Source organism: Acinonyx jubatus, chromosome C1 (assembly GCF_027475565.1).
Source record: "Acinonyx jubatus isolate Ajub_Pintada_27869175 chromosome C1, VMU_Ajub_asm_v1.0, whole genome shotgun sequence".
In the NCBI taxonomy this organism is placed as follows: Eukaryota; Metazoa; Chordata; class Mammalia; order Carnivora; family Felidae; genus Acinonyx; species Acinonyx jubatus.
In genome coordinates this window covers 28,722,446-28,749,495 of record NC_069381.1, presented here as the reverse complement: position 1 = coordinate 28,749,495, position 27,050 = coordinate 28,722,446, and the positions used below count along the sequence as shown (strand labels likewise).

General features: G+C 52.8%; 2 protein-coding genes across 5 annotated transcripts in view; one reads left to right on the top strand and one right to left on the bottom strand.

Annotated features, from left to right (window-relative positions):
• The window catches only part of EPHA10 (EPH receptor A10), a 36,900-nt gene extending 31,659 nt beyond the window's left edge, over positions 1 to 5,241 (top strand). For 3 of the 4 annotated variants that reach the window (XM_053211676.1, XM_053211672.1, XM_053211686.1), the window contains 9 exons: positions 530 to 591; positions 712 to 837; positions 1,900 to 2,085; positions 2,525 to 2,586; positions 2,798 to 3,016; positions 3,317 to 3,466; positions 3,659 to 3,852; positions 4,542 to 4,697; positions 4,856 to 5,241. In XM_053211676.1, coding sequence (XP_053067651.1) covers positions 530 to 591; positions 712 to 837; positions 1,900 to 2,085; positions 2,525 to 2,586; positions 2,798 to 3,016; positions 3,317 to 3,466; positions 3,659 to 3,852; positions 4,542 to 4,697; positions 4,856 to 4,970 — 1,270 coding nt within the window. In that variant the 3' untranslated portion in view covers positions 4,971 to 5,241. The remainder of the gene's footprint in view (positions 1 to 529; positions 592 to 711; positions 838 to 1,899; positions 2,086 to 2,524; positions 2,587 to 2,797; positions 3,017 to 3,316; positions 3,467 to 3,658; positions 3,853 to 4,541; positions 4,698 to 4,855) is intronic. The other variant, XM_027059616.2, reaches the window with a different exon arrangement.
• Positions 5,242 to 12,250: 7,009 nt separating this feature from the next.
• On the bottom strand, positions 12,251 to 27,004 carry CDCA8 (cell division cycle associated 8). Its single transcript, XM_027059617.2, has 11 exons — positions 26,827 to 27,004; positions 26,545 to 26,667; positions 26,284 to 26,412; positions 23,995 to 24,035; positions 20,974 to 21,046; positions 18,937 to 19,019; positions 17,517 to 17,581; positions 16,846 to 16,941; positions 15,595 to 15,721; positions 14,739 to 14,825; positions 12,251 to 13,604 (listed from the first exon to the last, which is right to left on the bottom strand). Exons 1-11 carry the CDS (start codon positions 26,981 to 26,983, stop codon positions 13,560 to 13,562), a joined length of 1,026 nt encoding a protein of 341 aa, XP_026915418.2. The 5' UTR covers positions 26,984 to 27,004; the 3' UTR covers positions 12,251 to 13,559.
• Positions 27,005 to 27,050: the final 46 nt, after the last annotated feature.

Genomic DNA, 27,050 nt, shown 5'->3' with positions numbered 1-27,050 from the left:
GGCCCCAAATGCCAGTCTGTGGTGCTTTTGATGGTGATGCCGTACTTTGGTCCATGACTGCCTCTGCAGGAAGCCGCCCTTGATGGTCTAGGGGGTCAGGTCCCTCCGCCGTGTGTTCTCACAACGTTGTGCCCTTCTCCCCTGTTGGTACCTGTGAGCAGGCTTGTGACTGATGCTCAGTGCTTGTTTCCCTGGCTAGACCAAGGCCCCCCTGAGTGCAAGGGCCACCTGGATTGCTCACCGGTAGGCAGGCAGGCAGCTTGGGTTCAAAGTCGGGGGTATGGATTTGGGTACCTCTGGAATTGCAAGAACGTGCATTGTGTCTCAGAGCGAAAATAATTCGGAATAATTAGGATGAGGGGTTAGGTCTGGGGCTAGGGTTATAGGTTGACTGCTTTCAAAGCAGGACAAGCCAAATCTGGGGCACAGATCTTGTGGTTTGGAAGGGATAAGGAGGTGCCACCCTGGGCGCTAGTGAGATGGGAAGGGGATGCTGCCCAGCTCAGAGAAGGACTCTGCACCTCCGCAGGCCCTGCCCCTATGGCAAAGGAGGTCAGGATGCCCACGACGAGGAGGAGCTGTACTTCCACTGTGAGTTGTTGCCTGGCCCCTCCTTAGCCCTCTTCCTTGCTGTGCTTGCGTAACTACTCCCCCCCACCTGGCCACGGGCCCCCTTCCTCGGGCCCATCTCTGTCTCTCTCTGCATTGCAGTCAAAGTCCCGACACGCCGCACGTTCTTAGACCCCCAGAGCTGTGGGGACCCGCTGCAGGCTGTTCATCTGTTTGCCAAGGAGCTGGATGCAAAAACCGTCACACTGGAGAGAAGCCTTGGAGCAGGCAAGCTGGGCTTCCAGGGACCCTTGTACAGCCCAAGAACCGCCCCCTTCCACTCCATCCCACCTCCATTCTGCAAGCCCGCCTCTGCCCCGAGGCCCTCCCCCATTTCCGGAAGCCCTGCCTTCACCCCAGTCCCCACCTGGCCAGGAGGCCCCAGCTCCACACCAAACGGGACCTCCGCCCACCAGGTTCCAGGGAAGGGGATGGCAGAGGAGTCCGTGACCCTGCCTTCCTACCCTCCCTGTCCCCAAGGTCACTGAGACCTCCCCATTCTTGCCCTTTTCCAGCCGGCCTCTGCAGACTGCCACTGGCAGAGGTTTAGTCCCGGGCCTTCATGGGGCGGTGGGGAGGGGCCTTTGCAAACTTGGGACCAGACAACCAAACCTCAGTTTTTGCCCTGGCTCTACCTCTGCCCAGTTGTGTGACCAGGGGTGCGTGCCCTTTCTGCTCCAAACCTGTTTCTTGTCTGTAAAATGGGTGCAATAGCTGCCTCATGCAGAGCCGAGGTGGGGACTCTGCAGCCCTCAGCACCCCGGCCTGGCTCATAGCAGGTGTTTTGCCCTCTGCTCTTCAGTCTCCTGGCCTCCTTCCTTCCCATCTGCAAACCCTCAGCCCCTGGGCTCAGAGAAGGCAGCCACTTTACCAGGAGCCAGACACTGTCCCCGACACTGTTGCCAGACCCACTGGATAGAAGCCAGAAAGGGGTAGTGTGGCAGAGGAGATGTCATCGTCACCCTTCCTGGGTCACCCTGGGCTTTAATAGCCTTTGATATGCTTGCATGTGCAGTATCCTCTCTGGGAGTCTTTGAAATCTCCTGCTGAGGCGGGCCGGGAGGAACCCCCATTTCACAGGGAAGAAAATCGAGGCCCAGAGAGGAAAGAGAGGAAGCCCACGTCACATTGCTGGTACTCGGTTTACATGATTTGAACTCGGGAGCTCTGAGTCCCAGGTCAAGAAGAGCCTGTGATCCAAAAGTTGCTCTCGCCTCAGCTCACCCTGCCTGGGTTGGCCGGGGGGCGGGTGACCTCCGGGGGACTGTCTGAGGTGCTATTTCCTCACAGGGCGGTTCGGGGAGCTGTCCTTCGGCTGTCTGCAGCTCCCTGGCCGCCAGGAGCTCCCCGTGGCCGTGCACACGCTGAGGGATGGCTGCTCCGACTCTCAGAGGCTCAGCTTCCTGGCCGAGGCCCTCACCCTGGGCCAGTTCGACCATGGCCATGTCGTGCGGCTGGAGGGTGTTGTCACCCGAGGTAAGGTCCTGTGCTCCGCAAGTATGGGGGTGGACACGGGGTGGAGGTGGGGTGCCCTTCCTTCAGCCAGGGAAGGCTTAGGCCCTTCCTAGGCCGCCCAGGATGGAGAGAAGGCCTCAGCTTGCTTTCACTGACTCGGGGGCCCTTCCGACCCTGAAAGGCCTTTCTGACCTGCAGTGACTCTGTGGGGTGGATCGCCTGGACCTTGGGTGATCTTTCTTAGCAAACTTATTGCAGCTCCTGACCGTGGTCCTCCTACGGAGGTCTCCTCTTCTGTTCTTTGGCATAGAGGATCCTGGGCCCCACAGGAGGGTGGCACGACTGGGGAAACTTGTTTCTGGCTGTCTTGGCCCTGGGCTGGGGCCCAGGTGGGAGAGCACGTGTGCAGGCAGAGGGGAGCAGGCAGCTCAGTGGGTGTGTTCCCCTTCCCTGGGCACAGGAAGCACCTTGATGATCGTCACCGAGTACATGAGCCATGGGGCCCTCGACGGCTTCCTGAGGGTGAGTGTCCTGGGTCGCTGGGGTGGGGGAAGGTACTGATAGCCACGTTATTCTTCGTCCCTCACTTTTCTCTTTGGTGGGACTTGCACTTGGCATCATTCCCTAAAAAGGTGCCCACTGGCCAGGCTGGCCTGGTGGGTCACAGGGCAAACCCAGAGAGGGCCAGGTGACTTCCCTGAGGTCACACAGCACCAGGGAACTGAGTGTGTAGCACTTCCTCCCACAGCGGCATGAAGGCCAGCTGGTGGCCGGGCAGCTGATGGGGCTGCTGCCCGGGCTGGCGTCAGCCATGAAGTACCTGTCAGAAATGGGCTACGTTCACCGGGGCCTGGCGGCCCGCCGTGTGCTGGTCAGCAGTGGCCTTATCTGCAAGATCTCTGGCTTTGGACGGGGGCCCCGGGACCGAGCGGAGGCTGTCTACACCACCATGGTGAGGATTCCCGTCTCCCAGACAGACCTGCCCATCAGACTGCACCAGAGTCCCCCTCACCCACTTCTCCCCTCTTCCTGGCTGTGTCAGGGCCGCTGCCTGCAATCCCGTCCCTGCCCCCAGTTGGTCCCGAGTAAAGGCCAGCGTGGGCCTCATTTTCTGGTCAGCTTATGTGCCTTCCCCAGACGTGCAGCTGAGAGGATGGCAGGCGGGGCTGGATCTGGGGCTGTGTGGGGCGGGGAGCCCCGGGTGTACTTGGGCCGGTCCCTTCCTGCCCCTGACGTGCTTGTCCGTCCACAGAGTGGCCGGAGCCCAGCACTGTGGGCCGCCCCTGAGACGCTTCAGTTTGGACACTTCAGCTCTGCCAGTGATGTGTGGAGCTTTGGTGTCGTCATGTGGGAGGTGATGGCCTTTGGGGAGCGGCCCTACTGGGACATGTCTGGCCAAGACGTGAGTGACTTCAGGCCCCAACTTCCTGACCCCTGCCCAGTGACCCTTGACCTCCTAGCCTGAGACCCCACTTCACTGTCTGCTTGCTTCCGGTCTTGCCTGGCCACTGCCTGAGTCTTCCTTGGGATGGGACGTGCGCATGCGTTGGAGGGACTTAAAGCTTCCTGTCTGCCCCTCACCTCCGTGGCCCAGGTGATCAAGGCAGTGGAGGATGGCTTCCGGCTGCCACCCCCCAGGAACTGCCCCTCCCCCCTCCATCGACTGATGCTTGACTGCTGGCAGAAGGACCCAGGCGAGCGACCCAGGTTCTCCCAGATCCACAGCATCCTGAGCAAGATGGCGCAGGACCCAGAACCCCCAAAGTGTGCCGCGACCACTTCTCCCAGGTACAGCCGATGCCTCATTTGTCACAGGCACATTCCCGCCTATCCCCAACCACGCCAGATCCGGCCGGCCGACCTCTCACTCTCCGTGAGTGGCCTCCCCACATGGCCCACATCCAGCTGCCCCACCTGTCCTGCTCCCCCCGCCGACCCCGTCCTCCCCGACCCGTCCAGCTACGCCTGCTCACCCAGTTGCCCCAGATAGAGCTAATACTCTGCCTGCCTCAGACTCATGTACATTTTCATCCATCTCAGTCACTCTGCTTGTCCTGGGTTTTGCCTCACACATCCCAGTACCGTGGTCACTGACTGGGTGAATGTGTGTGGAAGTAGTTCTAACAAGCTTGTAGTTCCAATAAATAGAATAAGTGAAACGAGTATTAGTTGCCCCAGATATAATATAGATCACCTCCCAGACTGTCCGAGGTGTGTCCTATCCCCCAGACTGTTCTAGATCCTCCCAGTACCTTTGGCTGGCTCAGGTGCAATCCATTCTCTACCTACCTGACTGGTATCTTGAAACCCTCACCTGCTCTGGGGGTGCCTCATGCTCCATGCAGCCACGTCCACCCTGGGGCTGGGTCGCCTTCCCCATCTCCTGTCCTCTCTCAGGTGGCCTCTCCTCAGGAGAGTGACCAGGTCTGGGCACCAGATCCCTGCTGTCAACTGACCACAGCCCCTGTGCTCCCCAGGCCTCCCACCCCCCTGGCAGACCGTGCCTTCTCCACCTTTCCCTCCTTTGGCTCCGTGGGCGCATGGCTGGAGGCCCTGGACCTGGGCCGCTACAAGGACAGCTTTGCTGCAGGTGGCTTTGGGAGCCTGGAGGCCGTGGCTGCCATGGGCGCCCAGTGAGTCCGAGGAACCCCGGGGGCCCTGCCCCTATCTACCCGGTACCCCCCCCCCCACCCCCTGCCTGTCCTAACTCCAGACCCTTCCCCTGTCCACACAGAGGGAGGGAGAGTGGAAGAGGGCCGAGCCTGCTGGGTCTGACCAGCCCTTCTTTCAGGGACCTGGTGAGCCTGGGCATCTCTTCGGCCGAACACCGGGAGGCCCTCCTCAGCGGGATCAGTGCGCTGCAGGCGCGAGTGCTCCAGATGCAAGGCCAGGGGGTGCAGGTGTGAGCGGCCCCAGCCCTGCCAAGGACCCTGGCCAGCTGCGCTCCACGGGTGTGGAAGTGAGCATGCTCTCCCTACACTCAGGCCCAGAGCTTGTTCGGGACCGCGGTCCCCCCATTCCTCCACCTACACTTCCCATTTCCCCAGTCTGGACACCTTGGCTGCTGACTCCGTCCCCCGGGGCCAAAGGGTTTAAATCCCTGGGGAGAACCCCTGAGATTTGGTCCCAGAGACCAAGGTGGTCAGGGTGGGGAGGGGAAATGTAGCTTTAAATCACCTGGTTCATGTTTTTCTGTCTTCCACACCCACTGGGGCCTGGGGCCTACCCCAGTGGGTGCCCCTTTGCCCCACAGACCCATTGGCCGGTTGGCGGCACGGGCCCCTAGTGGGCTTCTGTGAGACCTGGCGAGGACCCCAACTGCCCTGCAGCCCATCCTGAAGGGCCTGCGCTTGGGCTCGGCCCTGTCTGCACACTGGTCCTGAGGCTCAGGCAGCAGAGGTGGTGCTGAACTCAGGGGCTGGACCCCAAGGGCCCTAGACTCAGGAGCTGATTTCTGCTTCCCCTGCCCTTGGGCTGACAGTTCAGGGTGAGGGTGAGGGTCCTGACTAGGCCATCAAGGTCCTGGTGCTCCCCTGAGGCCCATCGTGGCCTCCCCTTTGCATTCCTTTTATACATTCACTGCTCGGACATCTGCAGAGAGCATGAAGGGAGACATCTTCTCTTCAGAGGACCCGTGAACTTTGCTTTCCAGCCTCAGAGGTGGACTTTCTCTCTCTGACAGGCTCTGAGCCGCACTGTGCAGATAGGAAAAACCGAGGCCTGTTGAGGAGTCAGGGGCAGGGCTGGAGTTAGAACCCATGCCCCCAGCTCCCAGTCTAGGGATGAGGTTGGCTCTGGAGAGAGGGTCCTTGGTCCTATTTTGTGACACCAACACTCTCCCCCCAAGGTAGCCCAGGGGTGCTCTGAGGTGACCCCTTCTTGCAAATTCTGTCTCCTGGCCACCATTCAGCCTCCCGTGGGAGAGCGCCTTCTCCCTCTGGCAGGAGTGGCCACACTGAGCTAACTCCTGAGTTCCTTATCCAGAAGGGCTTGCCAGAGGCAGTGGTGATCGTGAGGCCGGGGCTTTCACAGGATGGCAGGAAGGCAGCTGGATCTGGACAGGGTCCCAGGGGTTGAGTTTGTCCAGGACATCCCTGGCATATGCCTACTCTGGGTTTGGCTGTATGTGGGGTGAGATGGGTGGGAAGGAGGAGGGTGTGAATGAGACACAGAGCTGGCCTTGGCCCTTGGAGGGCTCAGCTTAAGTGGGGAGATGAGCTCGGGCATCGAGAAGTACTACAGGTGCACCTTCCAAAAATACCCCAGGCCCCACGGGAGACCTCGGGGTCTGTGGGCCGTTGGGCCAGAGGGCAGATGGACACTCATGATTTGTGTACACAGAGGTGTGTCTGGAAGGGCTTCTTGGCTGAGAGCAGATGCATAAGGCCTGGAAGGTGGGTGTGGGGGCTGTCTTTCCTTAGTGTGCGTGGAGTTTTGCACAGGCCAAGGCGGAGGGCCTAGGACAAGAGGCATCCAAGCAGAGGGGCCAGCATGAGGAGGAGGCTGGAGGCTGGAAGATGCAGCGCATTTTTGGGGAGCGCCCATGGTGGGGGACGGTGCCTCACAGCAGTGCCTTTGGCCTCGCCCTGCCAGAAGCTGCTCTTCTCTCCTTGGAGCCCCTCCCTCCGCTCCTGACCTCCTAAGCACTGCCCCAGTCAGTGACTTTGAGGGTATAGCGGTGGTGGGGTGGCGGGCGGGGGGGGGGGGGGGGGGTGGGGGTGGGGAACTTGAGATCCTGCTTCTACCTTTGACGGGGCTGGAGGGTCTGGCCCCTTGCCAGGTGCCCTCCAGGCTCGCCCCTCCCCCCACCCAAGCTTGGAAAGGACCAGTGTCCCTTCTTGGGTGGAGGGTGCCTCATCCCCATCTCTAGCTACATCAATCATGCTCTGAAGGTCCCAGGCCCCTCCCCATCCCCTAGCTGTTCTGCAGAAGGGCCCTCTGGCTGTGGTGACAGGACTTCGGTGTCCAGGGTAGACCTCCCCTCCACCGAGGAGCGAGGTCCTGTAATCCTGAGGGCTCCCAGGCCTCTGCCCTGTGCAGATGCAGGCCGATGGCTCTCTGGGAGCCCTTACAGATCTATTTTTGTATGGAATTTATTCACTGGACAGAGGGAAGTGGCCTGCAACCCTCCGGCTCCCCCATCTGAGCCCATCCAGGGAGGGCAGGGGCTGGCTGGGGATGCAGTTCCTTTGACTAATTCTGGAGATGTTTTTATATTTCCTGGGTTCTATATGCAGGACAAAATAATAAAAACTTGTCTGTGATAATGGTACCTCTTTCAGTGACAGTTGCTTAACTGTTAAGAGCTTATGTGGGGAGGGTTTCCACCCTCCCCCAACTCCCCGTGGGGTGTCTCCAGTGTGTGTCTGAGGTCTGTGAGATTAATTGAATGACTCCTGGCATGGAAGGCTTCCCAGTCTAGAGAGGACAGCCTGGTCTCAGAAGTAGCAAACCAAAGAAGGCTTCCATCCCCCCCCCCCCCCCCACCAGGCAACACTCAGGTGATGGTGTCATTTTCTGAGCTAGACAGTCACGGGGAGGGGAGCAGGTCGGGTAAGGTGTGTGCGGGGAAGGCAGGAAACGACACACTAGATTTTAGATGTGTTTGAGGTCTTGCGGAAGGTGTGGGTGGAGATGCCCCTCCTGGAGATCGTGGGTGCTGGGTCTGGAACTTGGCACAGACGCTGGCTAGAGACGGAGCTTTGAGGGCCAGGGTGGGGCGAAGTTGATGCCTCCGTGAGGAGGCTCCTTGAGGAGCACTGGGAGGAGAGGGAGCTCTGGAGCAAGTGTGACACTGCCCAAGTCTGGTGAGGAAGAGCAGGAGAGAGAGCCTGAGGGGAGAAATGGGGAGAAGCCAGGAAGGAGTCAGCCATCGAGGCGAAGGAGCAGTGAGTGTGGGTGTGAAATACAGAGAAGTCTCACGAGCAGAAGGTGGGGGAGTGGCTGGGGTGGGGGGATGTTCCCCTGGGGGCTGCGTAACCTACCCCAAGAGGGGGCTTGCAGGATAGAGCTCCTCGCCCACAGTTCTGGCGTCTAGAAGTCCGAGGTCAAGGTGTCGGCAGGCTTGGTTGGCTCTTCCCGAGGACTTAGGGAAGGGTCTGTTCCAGGCCTCTCTGCTTGACTGGCAGACGGCCGGCTTCTCCCTGTGTCATCACATCGCCTTCCACATCCAGATTTACCCCCTTTCAGCAGTACTGGGCTGGCCCACCGTAATGACCCCATTTTAAGTTGATGACCTCTGGAAAGGCCCTGTCTCCGAATAGTCACTTTCTCAGGTACCAGGGGTTAGGACTTCCACATGTGAATTTTGAGGGGACATAATTCAACCCTTACTTGAGGATCGAGGAGTGGGGTTTGGGAATCTCTTGCGGTGTGCTGCAAAGGGAGAAGAGTGGGATAAGAGAGTGATTAGGGCGGAGTGGGCATGCAGGTTGAGTGCTGGAGTGCCCCTTGAGCGCGTGCGTGCACGCACGCACACACATATACACACACACACACACGTGAGCCCCTGCCCTTTCCGGTTTGCTAGTGCTTCTGCACTCCCTGGACCAGGATGTCCATGGTCACAGCATGGAGAAGGTGTCTTCTTTATTTGCTTCGTCAGGCCATGGGAAGTGCTCAGGGCCGGGGCTGGGGTGGCGGGGATGGCAATACGTGACACCCCTTTCCTCCCTTCCTGTGCTCAAAACCAGTTGAGCACTAGTCACTGGGACAGACGGACAGCAAGATACCAGCTTCTTGATAAGGCTGGCTGGAGACTGTTGCTCACCATGTTCCTTCGAATCAAAGATGCCATTGAGTGTGAGATGTACCACTAAGCAACATCACAGCCAATTCAACTGTATCATGCCATCTGCTTGGAAGATGCATCCCAACTTCAGAGATGTTAAAATGTGTAAAATGTACATCTTCGATAAATGAGTGGTGGTGTATCGGGGCCAAGGGCCTTTCCCTGAATTAGACCCTCCTATTCCCGGGCTGAGCCAGGCAGCCACAAGCCTCCTCTGCACGGGCACCTTTGCCCGACCCAACTTCCTGCAGGACGGGGAGCAGACCCGCGTGCCCCCGGCTCGTGAGCACGCAGACCTGCGGGACAAGCCAGGTGGCACCGATTCAAGCCGGTTATCCCACTGGGTAAGTCACTTCTCCCCGAGGGGGAGGTGTTCGTGGGTAGGTTGGGGACGGCGGGAGTGCTGCTCTGCTGGTGGTCTGCCTCAGTAAGAGGCGTGGAGACAAGGAGTGGAGGACCCCCACCAACACTGAGCACAGCCCCTGGCGCACAGCAAGTGCCCGCAAAATGTCATTCTTAGGAAGGTGTACAGTATATGGGCAGTAAGGAGCATCTCTGGGCAGCAAGGCTGCTGCTGTGGTTTCACAAGCTGTTTGGTCATTCAGTGAACCCAGCACCTACCCTGTCGCAGACACGAGGATGTGAAGACCTCGCTGCCTAACGGGGGGGCGGGGGGAGGTTGGGGGTCGGTTAAGTAAAAAGCACAAAAGACACAGCATTAGGGATAAATCCTAGGTGTTGTGGGAGTCTAGGGACCTTCCACCTGACCCAGTCCCCAGGGAGGTGCAGGAGGGCCCAGGGGAAACCGTGTAGCATGTTCACCGTCCATATTAACCTAGTATTAACCGTGTTAACCACGACTGGGTTAGCGGATCCCATTGCCCCCTTCCCACCGCTCAGGACGCAAGTACAACTCCTTACTGTATGACGCCCTCTCTGCAAATCTCTTGGTACCCTTTCCATCTAGCCCTCCAGCATTTGCCAGTATCTAGGCAAAACCTTGCTAGTCTCCTCAGGGTGCCTCCCGGGCCCATTTTAGTAGCTGGGCCCCCTGGGGTCTTGGGCAGCAGAGAAGAGCCAGAAACTTTCAGTTCACGGATGACCTCGATGCTGACCTGCATCTTGTGGGCAGATGATGGGTATCTCGAGCCTCGCTCCAAGGAATATGTTTTGACTGAGACTGCTCGTGGAAGTTGAGAAAAACCAGAAACCCAAAATTTGTTTCCCCGTTGCAGACACCTTACATCACACTCCTTCCCAGATAGACTGCATCTGGCCCCATCCGCTCCCTTCCCCGCCACACTCATCCTTGACAGTCAGCCGGGGCATGGTGAGGACGGTTGACATGTGGTGACCCTTTGAGGGGGTGTATCCTCGGGGTGTCCCGTTTCCACCCCGATGGCTCTCAGCATATCGTGGCATGCGGCGTGTGATTGTGGGCACTGAAAATTTGCAGATGGGGAGCTGGGGTCTTCCTGGCACCCTGGTGCCAAGGATAGGTTACGTCCTCCACCGTGTGCATCATCTGTCAGAAAATGCTAGATGATGGCAAAGTGTAGAGGCAGGCAGTGCAGGTGACAGCTCTCAGGGAGCGGGCAAGGAGCTAAGGGACTTGTTCAATAGGTGAGGCAATGCACATGGGGGAGAGAGAAGGCCGGGGGAATGCCTCATCTTGTAAAGGGAGGAGGCACCTTTTTGCCAAATTGGATTCCAGGCTCCCATTAAGTGGAGAGCCCGATGTGGGCCCCAGTTCTAATGAAGTCTCTCCCGGCACCTCCCATTTCTGAAGCCTCATGAATGATCTACCGTTAAAACCTTCAGCACATGTGTCATCCTGAACTTGAGGTGCGGGTCAATAACTGTCAATGTGTATAATTAGAAAGGAAAACACTCAGTGGAGCTCGTACACGTGTAGGTGCTAAGACGTACCTTTGTTCTCCATTGCAGGCAAACCCATTAGTTCCTTTGAGCTAAAAAGCGTGTCTGATACCATGAATAACAGTTGCTTAGGTGATGTCCTACCCATTCATACCCCAAGAACTAGCTCTTCATATGAGGTGGTAAGTTTGGAATTCTTTCAATAGGAAGCCCCAAAATAGGGCTTCTGGAAAGATCAGGAGGCCTGCGGGGCAAAGAATGAACCTAGTGCCTACTGGATCTCTAGGGCTCTTGGCAGCTGCCTCAGTGCCCTGGTGAAGGGGAGGACTCAGAGCAGCTCCGCTTGCATCTGCTTGATACCCACAGCGGCGGGTACTGAGTCAACTACCGGGGCGAGGTCTGTAACAAAGGGCAGTAATCTGGCCGGGGTTGCTTTGAATGGAGAGGATTCTCTAAGGAAAGCTGCTCTCAGCTCCAGCTGGCCGTGTTGCCAGATCTTATTTTTTGGAGGCTAGCGATCATTTTTGTGAAGTCTCACCATTTTTAACTTGTTAGTAACTAACTTGAAAAAACAAAATCCAATGAAATTGTGTCTGTGAACCCTGGTTTGCGGACTGGCAGTAGGATTTAAATTTTTTTTTTCAATTTAAATTTCCTTTGCAACATCCCAGCCCTGTGATACATCAGCCCATGTTTTAAATCCTGGGATGGGGGAACTCGTGACCCTCCAAGTCTGCCCTTCTATGGAATGAACGACTGCTCCATCTTCACCGCACAGGATGGGCATCTATTAGGCACCTGCTGCATACTACACATTTCCTACAGCTGGGTTCTTTTAGGCAGTGGTGCAAGCGGAATAAAACGGGGAGGGTGGCTCTGGGTAGGGCACGTCAGGTCCTAAGTGTTTCCTTGATGTCAGGCTCTTGACACTACAGCAGATGAAGGGAAAGGCAGAAGCCTCGGGTTTGGTGACTGAACTACTCGAAACGAGTAGCCTTTATTCCAAATGCTGTCACTGACCACAGGATCCTTCCCCCATCAGTCACTGTCAGTGCTAGGTGAGTGGGGCTAATGACCCGTTTTTCTCTTCTGCCACTAGTTCCGTGTTGGTCATTTTCAGTGTAGAAAGAATTTTAGGAAGGCAGATCTGCCAGAGCCTTCGGATTCTGGGAAGCGAGAAGCACGATCGCTGCATTCATTACCCGCGCCCCTGCTTTGTTCCTGGCCAACGAGCTCTGACACTACTGGCAAACTACAGATACCCTGGATTCTGTCCTCCCGGATGTCAATTTCTTGCTCATGGAACAAAGGTGTTGGGGGAAACCTGCTCGGGGTGGGTCAGCTATGCCCTGGATGCTGGGGTCAGGGCCCCTTCGTCAGACGTCAGATTGTGCCTTAAGGATGGGTTTCCGCAGCTTCTGAAGAAAGCAGCTGTTCGAGGACCCCCACTCGATAGCTTCAGCTCCCAAACAGTCTCTAGTCCAGACAGCACAGCTTGGAGATGACAGGCAGGCTGAATACTGATTAAAAACAAACCCACAATTTATTGAAAACAGGTAACTTTCAGTAGCTCGAATTAGAACAGCTTAGGGATGCCATTGCTCAGGAACACAATATGCACAGTCTCGGGAAAGGGAGAATAAAACAATTTAAAGGAATACAGCTGCAACAGGACTGGATCGCTAGGAGGGCCACGCAGCAAAGTAACACCAGGTAGAACACAGAGCCACACATGAGATCCCAGTGCCCTCGAGCCCGGGGAGGGAACTCTCGGCTCCCCTAGTTTTGGACCACATCTCATGATTCTTTGGGGCGGAGGTGCTGGCTGGAGCACAGGGATCTTGGTGCTGACTCTGATTAGTCAATGCCCAGAGGACAGGCTAAACATGGGGAGTGAGGCCACCAGGCAAGTTACACCTGCCCCCCAATGAACCCCGTAAGAGGAAGCAGTCCCTGCAAGGTCTGTGAACCTGGCAGGGACAACTGGACTAGAGAGAGCTTGGAGACGGTTCCTCTGCAGCCGGTCCCATAAAAACCCTAGACTAAGCTAAGCCCTAGAATTGTCTTAGCCAAATTCCTACCAACTAGGGAGGTAGAGAAGCCAGACATGGAAGCTGCCTCCAAACCAATTTTTGGTCTTCGGTAAAGGGATAAATACAAAACACTGTTCCACAAGTCGGCTTGGAAAAGCCTACTGGGCACAGCGGGTAGAAGATCCTGAAGGCCCATTTAGTATCCACAAGAGAAAGCAGGGATGGGGGCCGGGGTGAGATGTGCTCTGCTGTGGTTACTGCCAGGATACATCCCATCCTGCTGTCCTGTTCCCATCTGTACAGATCCTCCCAGCTTTCCGGATCTGTCCTCCCATGGCCCAGAGCTCACGCTTCCCTGAGCTTAAAATTCCCAGCCTCGAGCAGAGGGTTCTCCGACGAGGGGGAGCAGGCGGTCTTCCTGGGAACATGAGCTGCTCTCACGCCACCTCCACTGGGATAGGGGCGGGGCAGAGAGGATGCTGGGTTACAGGAGGCAGAAGGTGGCAGCTCAGAGCAGGAAGGAGAATTCTGCCAGGAGAATGACAGGAAGTTTCGACTGCACGGATGCGGGAGGCAGTTGGGTTGGGAGGTGTGAAGAGCAAAGCTTTATCTAAGCGATGGGGGAGCAGCGCGTCTCCCCCGCTTCCCAAATTCTCCCAGAGGAACACCACTCCCTGCTCTGGAACTTCACGCTCCAACAAACAATAAGCCTGAAGGGAAGAAGTCTCTTCAGGGTCCCAGAAGTGCCCGTTGAAGGTCCATCCTGTCAAGTTTGGCTTCTTGAGACAGCAGCCTCATTTGTGAGTCCGTATGCTGTTGCAGATCTGGGCAAGGCGGCTCTACAAAGGAAAGGAGGCGGGTCGTTGAGTGAACACGGCACCGGCCACGCTTGCCTGTTGGCCACTTCAGAGTCTCCTCGGGTGGCACTGGACTTGGGGTCAGCAGGTCTGAGTGAATCTCAGCCCTCCGTTCTCTACTCATATCACGAACTAATGAATTACCTGTCCTGGACCTCCATTCCTCATCTGAACGAAGCAGTAAAACAAGACCTCAGATGAGACAGTAGTGCTGCAGGCACAGCTAGGGGACGGCTGTCACTAGGTTCGGGTAGCTGGGTACGTGTGGGATCCCAGCACGGGGCCCTCGTTCCACAGGACCAGGCTGGGAAAGCAGCTCCGCCCTTGCCCCCCTCCCTGGAGGTACCCTTCACAGACCCCCCCCAGTAGGGGGGCGCCTAGGGCAGCCGTGTTCGCACCAAGTGCTCCCATCCACCACCGGAGACCATGCTGACTGGACCACGGAGGCCCATCTGACCAAGGCTGAGCCAATTCAACGCCCTTCCGAGAACGTAAGCAGAGGCCAGAAGCCGGACAGTCAGTGCCGGGCATTAGTGAAGTCAGAGTTGCGGCTGCCTGAAGCCACACGCAAGCCAGTACTGAAGGAGGACACAGCCCGGAACCGAAAGCCCTGTGGAGAAGATGATCTGCCAAGGGAGGAATGAGGAAATGTCAGAGAAATGGGTGTGTGGGCCTCAAAGACAGAGACGCTCCAGGAACAGGTGCACCTCCATAAACTCCTGTCAAGGAGGGTCCCACTGCTCCGGAGGCCTGGCTGTTCGGCGTTTTCTTGGACTCCGTGGGACCCCTTGGAACAAGCCCCTCCCTCCCTCTAGGAGGTTTCTGTTCCAGCAGTCAATCTGCCCTCACACACTGACACCAACTGCCTGAATGACGCAGAACTTTGATTCTGTTGTGGAACTTTTGTGGCAGGCACTCTGGGGTGGACTGAAGGTCAACCTCAATTTAGGGACAGAATTACAGCTAGGGAAGTAGGATTACGGTAAAAATCCCCTGGGGGAAAGAGGACAACACGGTGCTAAAGATGAAGCCCAGCCCCCAAAAGACAGTCCCAAGTACGGCTAAACTAAGAACGCCGTTGGCGGCATCTTGTGCGCGGAGGGTTACGAGACTCACGGAGAGTTTCTTAATGTTTCCCAAGGCCTCTGGGTCCAGCTGTGCGATGTCCATCCTCTGCAAGTCACTGGCCAATAATCGCATGCTCTGTGTGGAGGGCAAAATGGGTTCAATCTCCATGTCCCCTAGGGCAGGGCCCTCCACCCAGTGCCTTAGTGTGCCCCAGGGGTGCCCGTGATACTCCACACTTGGTGGGGGGTGGGGGGAGTGGCAAGGAGTGCCTTGAGGCGTCAGTGACATCAGTGCTTATCACTGGACCTTGGCTGGACCACCCGGGGAATAAAGGGCATGTACTTTAGCTTAGAAATGCCCTGCAGACACATCTGAGATACACCTTCCTTCCCTCTGAGGAGCCGAGGTCAGCAACTTCCTCTATTCGACCCAGAGAAACGGGTATCAGCCTGCTTCAGAACCCCTCAGAGTTATACAGAGTGGAAGACACAGCTCCTGGTCCCCTTTCTAGACTAAGCACATACCCCAACGGTGCCTTCCTCTGCGTTCCCTTTAATAATCTCCCATGTTGCACACATCACATAATCCTGTTCTTGATGGTGAACCTATCTTGACTACTGAACAGCTTCTCGAGAGTGGGGATCGTGTCTTCTATACCTTGGGCCTGCCACAAGGCAGCTGGGCAAATGTTAGCTGAGGAACAAATAGGAACATGGAGCCGGGCAAGGATCCCAGCCTGGGCCTCTAACCTGGGCGAGAAAACTGGGTTCTGAGCCCTGCAGAGATGTGGAGATTGGGATCCATGCCACCCCACGGACTGTGGGGGTGAGAAGTGGGTGATGGGCCCAGGACAGAAGGGCTGAGCGAGCAGCGTGGTGGCCCGGCATCCCTCGGAGACACTCACCTCTCCACCGCCCACCGGCACCGTGAGGAAAATCTCTTTGCTGTCGGCAAGAGGGCTGCCATTCATGGAGATATTGTAGATCCGCTCTCTGGCTGCTGGAGTGCGCAGGCCCGGGGTCTTGAAGACCCTACCAAGTGGGAAGATCCCCGTCAAGATGGCTTGGCAGATTGAATGACATGAGGCGCTGTGAACCCTTGCAGCCCCCATCTGGCCTCAAGCTGTAGTTTTCAAATCCCACATTTCTAAGAAGGCGAGTTCTAAATTTAGGGGAAAAAATGTCTTTTTAAACAGTAATGACTAAACACAGCTGGAGAAGGGAGGCTGTAATTATCAAACATACATCTAGCCAAAGTCAGTTCTTACCCACGGAAATCTCAGGTCCAAAGCTCTGTATGGATGCCAGTCATCCATCCAGCCACAAAGCCAGAAATAAACTATGGTTAATGCATTTCCAAGAGTGGCTAAGTGCTTCCATCAAGAAGAGTTTTCCGGGGTCAAAAAAGGAGGATCCAGAGACTACATGATATTAATTCCCAACCTAACCTTCTCGAGACAGTTAAAATTCTGCTACCTGTTTTTCTCTACATGTCCTCTGTTATACGCTCATGTGAAAACCAGTTCAAGAGTGGGAATTAAAAGTAGAAGGCTTCCTCCCTCTCCTCACCCCAGAGATCCCTACTCTCAATTCCTTATGTCTTCCAGAAACGTTCTACGTATATAAAAACAAATGGGATCGTCTAGGACACGCTGTTCTGCAACGTGCTTGGAGACGCCCGTGATCACGAAGCTGTCACATCGGCACACGCACATCCACTTTAATGGTGAGACGGCATTTCCTGTCCAGTTGACCGGCCCGCTGGAAGACACTGCCTTAGAGCCTGGGTTACGTTGGTCTCCCGATGTGACGTGGTGTCCACTGTCACTCTTACCAAGGGTATAGGAGAGTACCTACCCAGTTTTAAAAACTATGTTTCCTGGTCAGAATCAGAAAAGACCAAGAATCACCAGAGGCTTCCTAGTCATCAGAGGCAGAATGTCCTCCTCCCTCTCGTCAAAGAGTCATTCTGTCGCTGAAACCAGCTAACCTGCACCCAGGGGAGGGCCAAACACTTGGAAGCCGAGACGGCTGCCCTCCTCCAAGAGCGCTTTGCCAGGCCGAGGAGTCGAGTGTTTTCTCGCACACCCTTCTTTGCTGACTGATGTTAACTGGTGGGCTCCCACCCAGATGCAGGCGCCGCTCCCATCACTCACCTTGAGTCAAACTTGGGTGTCAAGCCTGGAGTTGGTTTCACCATAGACAACTCCAACCGGCCCCCAGCTGGGGTGACAGTGTTACAGTGGCTGGACCTGCAGGTAAGAAGTGGCCATGAGGTGCGCAGTGACAGCAGCAGCGTGGCAGGTCACACGCAGAAGGCCCCGATCATGTCGGGTACTGTCCCGAGCACCTCACACATGCTCATTCGTGAAGCTCCCCAACAACCCGGGAAACACGGCTGTTATCCTTGTGTACGGATGCAGACTCCAGCACACTGAGTCGCACAACTTGGCCGAGATCACACAGCCAACTAGGGCGGAGCCAGCGCTCTGAAGCCGAGCGGCCAGCCTCCAGAATCTGACTTCTCAGGCTAACGGGACAAGAGGAAGGAGGCACCCTCTCAGCCCCTGGTAGGCCTCTTGGCTAGAGCTCGGCGGCTGGAGGCATGAAAACAAAACGAACCAAAAAAGTGGGGGAGGACAGAGAACATGGGCGGAACTGGAGAAATGTGCTGGGTCAGTTCATTTCTAGAAGCCCCTCCAGCTTGGAGACTCAAGTTCCACTGGAGCACAGGCCACGAGAGCCCTTTCACCCCCGATTTCTGCCACGCTGAGTGGGTCTCCCCAGTAAAACCAAAACACACAATCAAGTTTGGAAAACCCATTACCTTTTGCTTTTGCCTTTTCCTTGTATGGACTGGGTTCTCTTCTTGGACGGAGGACACCTTTTGACCTGGATTCACAATCAAATGAAACTGTGATTATAAAAAGCCCCCAAAGGGGCAAAGGTAAGGGAGGGGTAAGAAAAGTAGGGGAGGGGGAACCAGCTCTGGAAAAGGAAACTAACACCGAATATGAGGTCTGCTCCCAGAATCAAGTTGCCTTAGGTAATACAGAACAAAACTGACCAACTAAGGCCTGGGTCTTCAAAGCAGAGGGTTTTGACCAAGATTAAAGGGAAATCTCTTTTGAACTGACTTGGCCTGGCTTGCCCCCTCTCCATCCCCTCACCTTCCTGTCACTCTGCCATTAAGTGCTGCTGTGAAGGTCACTCAGGCGGTCCCAGGTGCCCAATCTAAGGAACCCTCGGCAGTCCTCACCCCTCCCAAGTCCTCAGGGGCACCTGACAAGGATCACTCCTTACCTTCTGACAATTCTGTCCATCCCTGTCCTCCACCCCACCTTCCCCATTTCTCTGGCTGTCCCTGTGCAGGCTACCTCATGAGGTCCTCTTTGTAGCATCCCTCCAAGTGCCCATCCTCAGCCCCCTCTCCACGCCTTCCCTGCACAACCTCACTAACAGCCACAATGGGAGACAGTGGGTCTCACAACCTCCTACTGCTCCCTGAGCGCCAGGCTGAAATCTCGGATAAGTGTGGAACAAAAACTGGGACAGTGGCTGCTCCCCTTCACCACTCTTCCTCCCATGTCCCACCTTCCACCCATGATGGCTGCCTGAGCTAGAAACCATTTGATCATCCCTGCTTCCTCCCTTCCTCCACCAAGCTCATTCTCCCTTTTAGAACATTATGTCAAAACCGTCCTTCTCTTTTTATAGGCTCGGTGCCTCTGTTTAAGAATTACAATGGCCTCCCAACTGGGTTCCTTGTCTCCAGTTTTTCCCCTCTCCCATTTACCCTGCATATTGTTCTGAAATACCAATCTGAAATGACCAACCTGGTGGAATGGAAACTTCAAGCCTGGTACACAAGGCCATTCGTTGTCTGGCCCTACTCTATGCAGATCACCCTCACAGCTTACATCCTTGCCATCCCAAACTGCTTCCTGTTCCTTAAATGGAACCTTCCTATCTCCTTGTGGATTTCCCTTCCCTTTCTTTTCCAGCTAGTGAAATCTCCCTCACCTTTAAAGGCCTGGTGTATCCTAACCAGCGAGGTAATAGCTTTGATAGCTTCCTCTTCTATGTTCTATGTACCTTATACACACATCTATGATTGCTTTTGTTTTTAGCCATTTAAGTGGGATCTTCTCTACTAAACTGAACTCTGGCAGGTAGGGGTGGGGCAATAGGATATTATGTATTTGTCTCCTGTCCTCTCCCAGCCTCAAACCTGAGTGCCTACTTACTCTTGCAGTTTGAAGATTCTTATTTTTATTTTCTTCTTCTTCCTCTTCCACTATCATTTCATCCACTTTTATTATCTTTCGTGCTATAAGAAACAGTTTTAACAAAGTGATATTTCTCATAGGAATAAACTTTAATGTTTTCATGTGTTTTTTTTTTTTAAATGTTTATTTTTGAGAAAGAGAGGCAGAGAGAGGGAGACACAGAGTCCGAGAAAGGCTGCAGGCTCTGAGCTGTCAGCACAGAGCCCAATGCAGAACTCGAACTCACCAACTGTGAGAGCATGACCTGAGCTCAAGTCAGACACTTAACTGACTGAGCCACCCAAGCATCCTATCATGTATTCATGTTTCTTATAGGAAATGAAACTTATGCAATCTGAGGTTGTAATTAAGAAAAAGACTTTGAATATACAAGATGACTTTTTTTAAAAAGGTTTAGACAGATGAAACTCACCAGACTGGTTAAAAAAGTCCACATGATGCCCAGCATTCTGGTAAGAGCACAGATGCTGGGGTCAGCCAGACTTGAGCTTGAGGCCTGGTCTTAGCACTAACCAAATCATGGGGCTTTTAGTGTGGAGCCTCAGTTTCCTCATCTACAAAAGGGAATAGTCACTTCCTAGGGGTATTATGAGACCTGGAATGTGCTCCACAAGAGCAGGGTCTTTGTTACTCCCTGTACCCCCAAACTCTAGAATTGTGCCTGTGTTTACTAAGTGTCTGTGGAATGAATCAATGTAAAAGCCTTTTGGACAGTACTGGACCCATGTCAGAAGTATTGTTTATTACAATCAAATATTATTTACATAGATTAGAAAAAACTTTCTAAGCATTGCAGCTGCTTAGTGATAGTAGTGTCACTGCTAAATATGTACAACCACGAGCCAGACAATCTTGAGCAGGGATTCCACAGAGAAAATTCACACATCTAATCATGAGGGGCAGGGGATGAGACTAGACAGCTTTTTATTTTCTGACACATTAAACAATATATTTATCTTTTTTTTTTTTTTTTGGAAGCAGCACAATGTAGTCAAAGTCCAATGGTCAAGGGAGCACAAAAAAAAAATCTTTACTGTTGGATGACATTGGTCCTGGTGTGTTTGGCTCCCAGGGGTGAAATCAAAAGACCCCTCCCCTCCCCAACCACATAAGCAAAACCGGTGAAACTCAGAAGAGAAACTAGTATTACCTAAGTGTAGAGATAACCCAGAGTGACCTAACAGATTGTAAATGTGCAGGTGAGGAACTCTAGGAATACCCCAGTCCAATTATGTCATAATCTCACCAAGGCAGCACGGGAATGTGACAACGGTGAAGTGAAAATCTCCTGCCCCCCACACCCTACAAGGCCAAGATGGAAAGCAAGATGGACTAAGAACCGGACGGTGTTTCTGGCCCTACCCAGCAGGGAAAGTGCGCTGGTGGGCAGCCCCAAATCCAGGCCATGGGTCAGGCCTATCCTCACAAGATTTGGATGCACTGAGCTATGAAAGCTTAATGACAGTGACTTAAAATCCATGACAGAGCCCAATGTATCCTGAGTCCATGTTCACTAACCACAACCTACTGTCCCTCCAGGACAGCCTCTCTCCAGGTGTGTGTGAGATGATTTCACGAAGCAGGTCCCTGAATCCAGGAATGTGGGATGATGCAATGGGACACCGGTCCTTCTGCAATTCTCTTAACCTTTCTGGTCACACGGGAGCTCCTTGGCTGGCCTTACCTTGTCCCGTAAGGCCTCTCAGTCCCGCCAACCTGTTTAACTGGGGGAGCCAGCAGGCAGCCAAGGTCCCCACACAGCTTTCCCGCTCCTTCCACTCTCACTGTCACTCCCACATCACTGGGAGTCTGCTCCTATCAGGCCTGCATACAATCAGGTCAATGCGGCAGCCAAAATCATGTTATCGGATTTATAAGACGGAAGACTGGGCATTAGAGGGAAGAGGCTTTACCCCCGAGGCCTCTCTGAGCAACCAGCCAACCACCCTAGTCTCCACTCTCTCAGTTCCACAAAGAGTTTTGAAAAGTACTCACTTTTGGCAGATTTCAAGGGTGTCTGAATAGCTTCTGCTGTTAGTTTGTTTATTTCTGTGATATCCAGGTCAGCCTGTGACAAACACAGCCAGAAAACACCAGGCATATTCCATCAACTACGAGGAGCATTTTAAGACTCGAAACAATTAAAAAAACATATTATTTGATACATACAAAGATTGTTACATACTAGTTATAACAGATATGGTGAATTCCCATAAATGCACTGTACCACCTAAGACCTAACACACACATTGCTGGTACCTTGCTTCCAGCTCTGTATTCTGCCCTGTTCTACATCCTTGTCTCCCCTCAGAGGTGACCAGTTTCCTGTCATTCCCCAGAGGTAACCACTATCCTTTCATTTACTTAAAAGAAAGCGCGTGTAGGTTTTTACAAATGTACATGTGCTGAAATAATATTTTACTTGGTCTCATTTTTGACCACTGTTTGTAGTTGTAGTTAGTTTTCATGGCCATGTAATAGCCCACTGTGTGACTCTACCAGAATGAATTTGTCCAATCTCTTGTCAACAGTCTTTTGCTATTACCAGCACTGCTACTCTGAACTATATTCTACGTGTGTCTGATGCACATGTTCAAATTTTCTCTTGGCTGTACCCTCAGGGATAGGGCACTGGAGGGTTGTGGGTACACAAATGTTCAGCCTTGATATTATGCCAAATCATGTTTCAAAGACGTCGCACTTGATTACATCCCACTGGCAAACAATACAAGATCCTGATGATTCACGTTTTCTAACTCGGTGCTGTATTAGACTTCTCTCTCTCTTGATTTTTTAAAATCTAGAGGGTTGATAAGGTTTTCTGTTGTACTCCTGAGCCCTTCAAAAAGTCACCGTCATTCTAATTAAGTGTTCCCAGTGGTAACTACCTATAAGGATGAAAACAGCCACGAGCAGGCATGATCCTATACCTTTCCTTGTAGGGCACGTGTAAATATCAGAAGAGTTGTTACAGACTAGGAATGACACTGCTTCATCTCCAGATGGGTGGCAAATCTGTGGAGTGCTCAAAGAAGGATTCTGAGACTGTCCAATCTTAGTAAGAAACAGCACTGTAGGAGATTAGTGATGTCTGAAATGGCTAATGGAATAGAAAGTAGTGGCCAACTATCTGCCATCCCTAGAAACAACTGGCATGTTATGAAGGTATCAGTGGTGGCAGGCCACTGATCACCTACCACGCAGAAGAGTTAACAGGCCCAAGACTGATACCCATAGGAAGGCCTGTTTGTGTGGCTGGCTGGTGGCTTGCATGAGAACTTGGATTTCAGGGTTCCCACCATTCCCTGGTAAGAATGGCTCCTCTGGGCCTAAGCTTTGTACAAACACCATGACTTACGTTGCATAGCTGCTTTCCTTCTGGAAGTCTGGAATTTTGGTACGTGCTAGGCAGAAGATGGCTATGTGACCAGCCCCCAATAAAAACTCTGGGCATGGAGTCTCTAATATGCTTTTCTGGTAGATATTTCACATGTGTTAAATTAAGGTGTCCCATGTGACTCCACTGGGAGAGGACTCTTGAGGGCTTGCGCCTGGTTTCTTCCAGACTTTGGTCCATGCACCTTTTCCCTTTGTTGATTTCCCTTTGTATCCTCGCACTATAATAAATCATGGCCATGAGAATGACTATATGCTGAGCCCTGTGGGTGTTCCTGGAAATAGTCTCAGGAGACCCCCCCCCCCCACATACCTAATAATTATGAGCTTTTATACCAAAGTATCATTTCCTCCCTGAGTTTCAAATCATATTAGCTAAGGCTACAATTGCTTTTGACTTGGTATGGTGGCACTATTTCATATAACATTAGAAGCTCTCTGATTGGTAGTTCTGTATGTCTGATTAATTAAAAAGAGGGTGATGCATTAGCTAATGAGTATAATTCATCTCAGAGGTTAAGTCTTTTGATGCATTAGATCTGGGTGTGCAGATGGGGGGAACATAACACAAAGAAAAAACCAGGACTGAGGATGTTTTACTAGCTCTTGATTTTTTCAGTTATCTCCACTCCTCTCCTACAATATTCACCCCCGAACTCTCTAGCTTTTTCCTGACTGGATAACTGGCTCTGAAATACCTTCAACTTCTGAGGCCAGTGGAGATCTGCTATTCAATGCTACTATATACCCTTTATAGTCAGGTCCTTTCTAATCCAAGGGATTCTGATCAGTGCACAGAAGGATGTAGATTTTTGGGTTCACTTTGTAAATCTGATAAAGGTTGTAATACATATTCTCCCCAGATATACTACCGATGCATGTATATACACACATTGTTTATGTATGATTTTAGAGTGCTCAGGGTCTCTGTGAAGCCCATTTATGGACTAGTTCCCAACACTGTACAACAGAACTTTCTGCAAGGATAGAAATGCTCTATTTCTGAGCTACCAATACGGAGCCACTAGTCATGTGTGGCTACTGAACATCTGAAATGTGACTAGTGTGTCTGAGGGACTGAAGTCTTAATTTTATTAATGTTAATTGATTAAAATAGCTACCTGTGGCTGGTGGCTATTGTACTAAACAGTGCAGACTTAAGATCTAAATTATTTTGCTTCCCCATCTTACTCTCTTCAGTCCTGATAGTGATGCTGGGATGAAGGAGGTGAGAGGGAGTGAGGAAACCTGAAAGTCCCAAATAAGAGCATAGCTTCTACAGTATGACACAAGTCATACTGAGCAAGAGTCTCCTTGACACCTAGCAGGCCAGGTCACTAGGTAATGGCCCAGGGGCTTAAACAAACTTGGGAGTTGAGGCTTCTGCTTTGCCTGCGGAGGGCAGGGCAGGGCTGCCAAAAATAGAATTGCCTCCTTTTGTAGCACTTGAAACTATTTGGGCCTTACGGACTCAACATTGGATAACCATAATTTTTCAGTTGGCATAAACAAAACAGATCCCCTATGAAACCTCTTCCACAGTAAACACTCACTGGTTGGATTTTGTGACTGGATTAAACTTAAAAACGAACCACAGTTCCAAAATAGGACAACACTTACTGTTGCTGCCTCTTCCAGGGCCTGTTTGTTTCCTCCAAGGGCTTTAAAAAGAACATTTTATTTAGTTACTATCGGATTTTAATGATAAACCATCTTCCCTGATATAACCAGTTATCTGTCTAAAACTGGACCAGATTAAAAGCCCTTGGTTCAACATCAAGGACATTCACAAACCAGTTTTAATTTTTCTCCACGTTAGACTGGCCCCCTCGTAACATATTCCACGTTCCACCACCCCAAAGTTCTTATTTTCCAAATGTGCCTCTGCCTCTTATGACTCACTGCCTTGGTACTATTTCTTCTACCAGAAATACTCCGCTGTGCCTGACACATTTCTAATTTATCTTTCAAAACTCAGTTCAAATCCAAAACTCTGTTTATTTTTCTGTCACAACAGATTGCTGCAAAGTGCTGAGCTCGTTGTTCATTCTCATCATACCCAACAACCACTCAGAGCTGTTTAAGGGTCCACCCTGCTTTGAACTGAATTCCTTGAGGACAGTTTCTGGCAAAAAATACGACATAGAGTAAGTATGTAGCCAATGTGTGTTGAAGGAAGAGGTCTGTGCAAGATTTAGATGTAGAATAAAGTAGAGGTAATCCTCCTTCTAGAAACTTTCATAGTGTCCTATAGAACCGTTAAGAATTCAAGCTTTGGAGGTGCCTGGGGCCCCTGGGTGGCTCAGTCGGTTAAGCGTCCGGACTTTGGCTCAGGTCATGATCTCGCGGTTCGTGAGTTCGAGCCCCGCATCAGGCTCTGTGCTGACAGCTCAGAGCCTGGAGCCTGCTTCAGATTCTGTATTTCCCTCTCTCTCTGTCCCTCCCCTGCTCATGCTCGCTCGCTCTCTCTCAAAAAACTGAATAAACATTAAAAAAAAAATTTTTTTTTTTTTGCATTTATTTCTGAGAGACAGAGCGTGAGCAGGGGAGGGGCAGAGAGAGAGGGAGACACAGAATCTGAAGAAGGCTCCAGGCTCTCGGCTGTCAGCACAGAGCCCGACGCAGGGCTCGAACTCACAACCGCGAGATCATGACCTGAGCCGAAGTCGAACGCTTAACTGACTGAGCCACCCAGATGCCCCCCCACCCCCACCAATTTTTTTAACAGAAAAAAGAAAAGGATTCAGGCTTTGAACCAGAATGCCTGGGTTTAACTGCACTCTGCTACTAACTAGTTTATGAGCCCTTGAGCAAAGTAACGAACATCTCTGCACTTTATTTTGTCACCTATAAAACCGAGGCAATATTAACAAGTAACACATTTGTTATGAAGATAAAATTAGTTAACATACGTAATACACTCAGTACAATGCCTGTCTGGCACAGGAAGCCCTCTCTAAATGTGCCTACTGACCACTACTCTCTTTTGTAACTTTAATTATACAATCACATGTGCATTTTAAAAAATGATCCTCCTCTGCTAACTTGTAAGCTCCTGAGGGTAGGGACAAAGTCTGTTTTATTTCCCAAAGCATTCTCAGCACCTAGCATCGTGACAGAGACATGCTCCGTGAATATTTGTAGACATGTGCAAACAAAGGGCAAGCCAAAGGGTCATTAAATATCTACTATGTGAACAGAACATGCATTTCTAGTCAGGAAGGAGGCTACACAATGGGTGATAATAAGGATAATAGGAAAAGTAAGGGTGTCCCAGCAGAAAGGACAGCCTCTTGCATTTCCTTGGACATTTAACAAGGGAGTGAACAGGCTGCGATTTTTCTCTGGGCAGAAAAACTCTAGTGCGTGCACTTCCCAATTTGATTTGCTCAGTTTTTAAACTGACAGTTTCCACAAGATACCGAACGCACTGCTTGGGGTTATCCTCCCCTCGGAGCTCTGGTAACAAACCGAGTTACTCATTTATTCATTTTTAGATGACGGGATAAAATATTTTAGGAAAGAGGGTGCTCTGTGACACGTGAAAATCATGCAAAATTCACATTTTGGTGTGTCCATAAGTACATTTTTACTGGAACACATACATGCCCATTCATTACAGCTGTTTCGTAACTGTTAACAGCTTGCGTTGAGTAGCTGCCATAGAGAACCCTCTGGCCCAGAAAGCCTAAAATATTTACTATCCGGTCTCCTAGAAAGGACGTCCGCGTACCCGCGGGGGTTGACGATGTTAATTAAGTACTACGCAGGAAAATAAAGCAGGGAAGGGAGATAAGAGGGCGGGGGAAACGGTAGGACTGCAATTTCCGAAAGCGATCGGGGAAGGCCTCACTCAGGTGACCACAGAGGCGCCCTGGGCCGAGGCCGGGGGAAGCCAGCAGCTCTTACCAAAGTAGTCGAGCCAGTTCATCTCGCGCAGCACCTTGGGGAGCCTCAGGATCTCGATGTTGTACAGGTTATCCATCTCCTTGAGGAGGTTCTGCCTGTCTGACTGAATTTGCTTGGATCGGATTTGCACTGCGAGAGGGCAGAGCCGACAGAACACGGGTCACGAAAGCGGCCCGGAACCCGTGCTTCCCGCACCCCAAGCCCGCCGGGCCCCCGCGATCGCCCCGGGGTAGCGGCAACGACCCGGGCGCCGCCCCTTACCTTCACGGTCGAAGTCCCTAAGAAAGGAGGCGAGCTTCCGGCTCCGTAACGAGTTGGTCTTGGCGACCCGACTGCCGCCCTTCCTAGCCGGAGCCATGGCGCTCGGGTGGAGGCTGCGGGGAGCTGGGGACGCAGCCACAGGGGGTCAGCGGCCGAGATCGGGGAGGGAAAGTACGGGGGCCGCGGAGGAGCGGGAGAAGGCGGGAGGGCGCCCTACAGGTAGGGCTGGTAGGAGGCCCTGTCCTTGGAGGCCCGAGCATAAAGGAGTCGCGAGGCACGTACCTGCGGGTCGCGATATGGGCTGAGAAAAACCTCGCTGCTGCAGCTGAGAGGAGGGAGCGGCTCCGTGGCTATCCGGACGTGCGACCGCCGCCACCAAATTCAAACTGCCACAGACTGACGAATGAGAAGCCGCCGTCTTAGGTGGGTCCCACAACATCCAATCACAAGGAAGCTCCGCGACCAGGCCGCCCGTCCACATGTAGGACTACAACACCCAGAAGGCA

What these genes read in the sequence shown, in the direction of transcription:
- CDCA8 (XM_027059617.2), bottom strand. Translation starts at nt 26,983, where the DNA reads ATGTTGTGGGACCCACCTAAGACGGCGGCTTCTCATTCGTCAGTCTGT. An exon ending in CCCTGGAAGAGGCAGCAACA is followed by an intron (nt 21,047 to 23,994) that starts GTAAGTGTTGTC and finishes TGTTTGTCACAG; the next exon opens with GCTGACCTGGATATCACAGA. An exon ending in ACCCTTGAAATCTGCCAAAA is followed by an intron (nt 19,020 to 20,973) that starts GTGAGTACTTTT and finishes TGTTTCTTATAG; the next exon opens with CACGAAAGATAATAAAAGTG.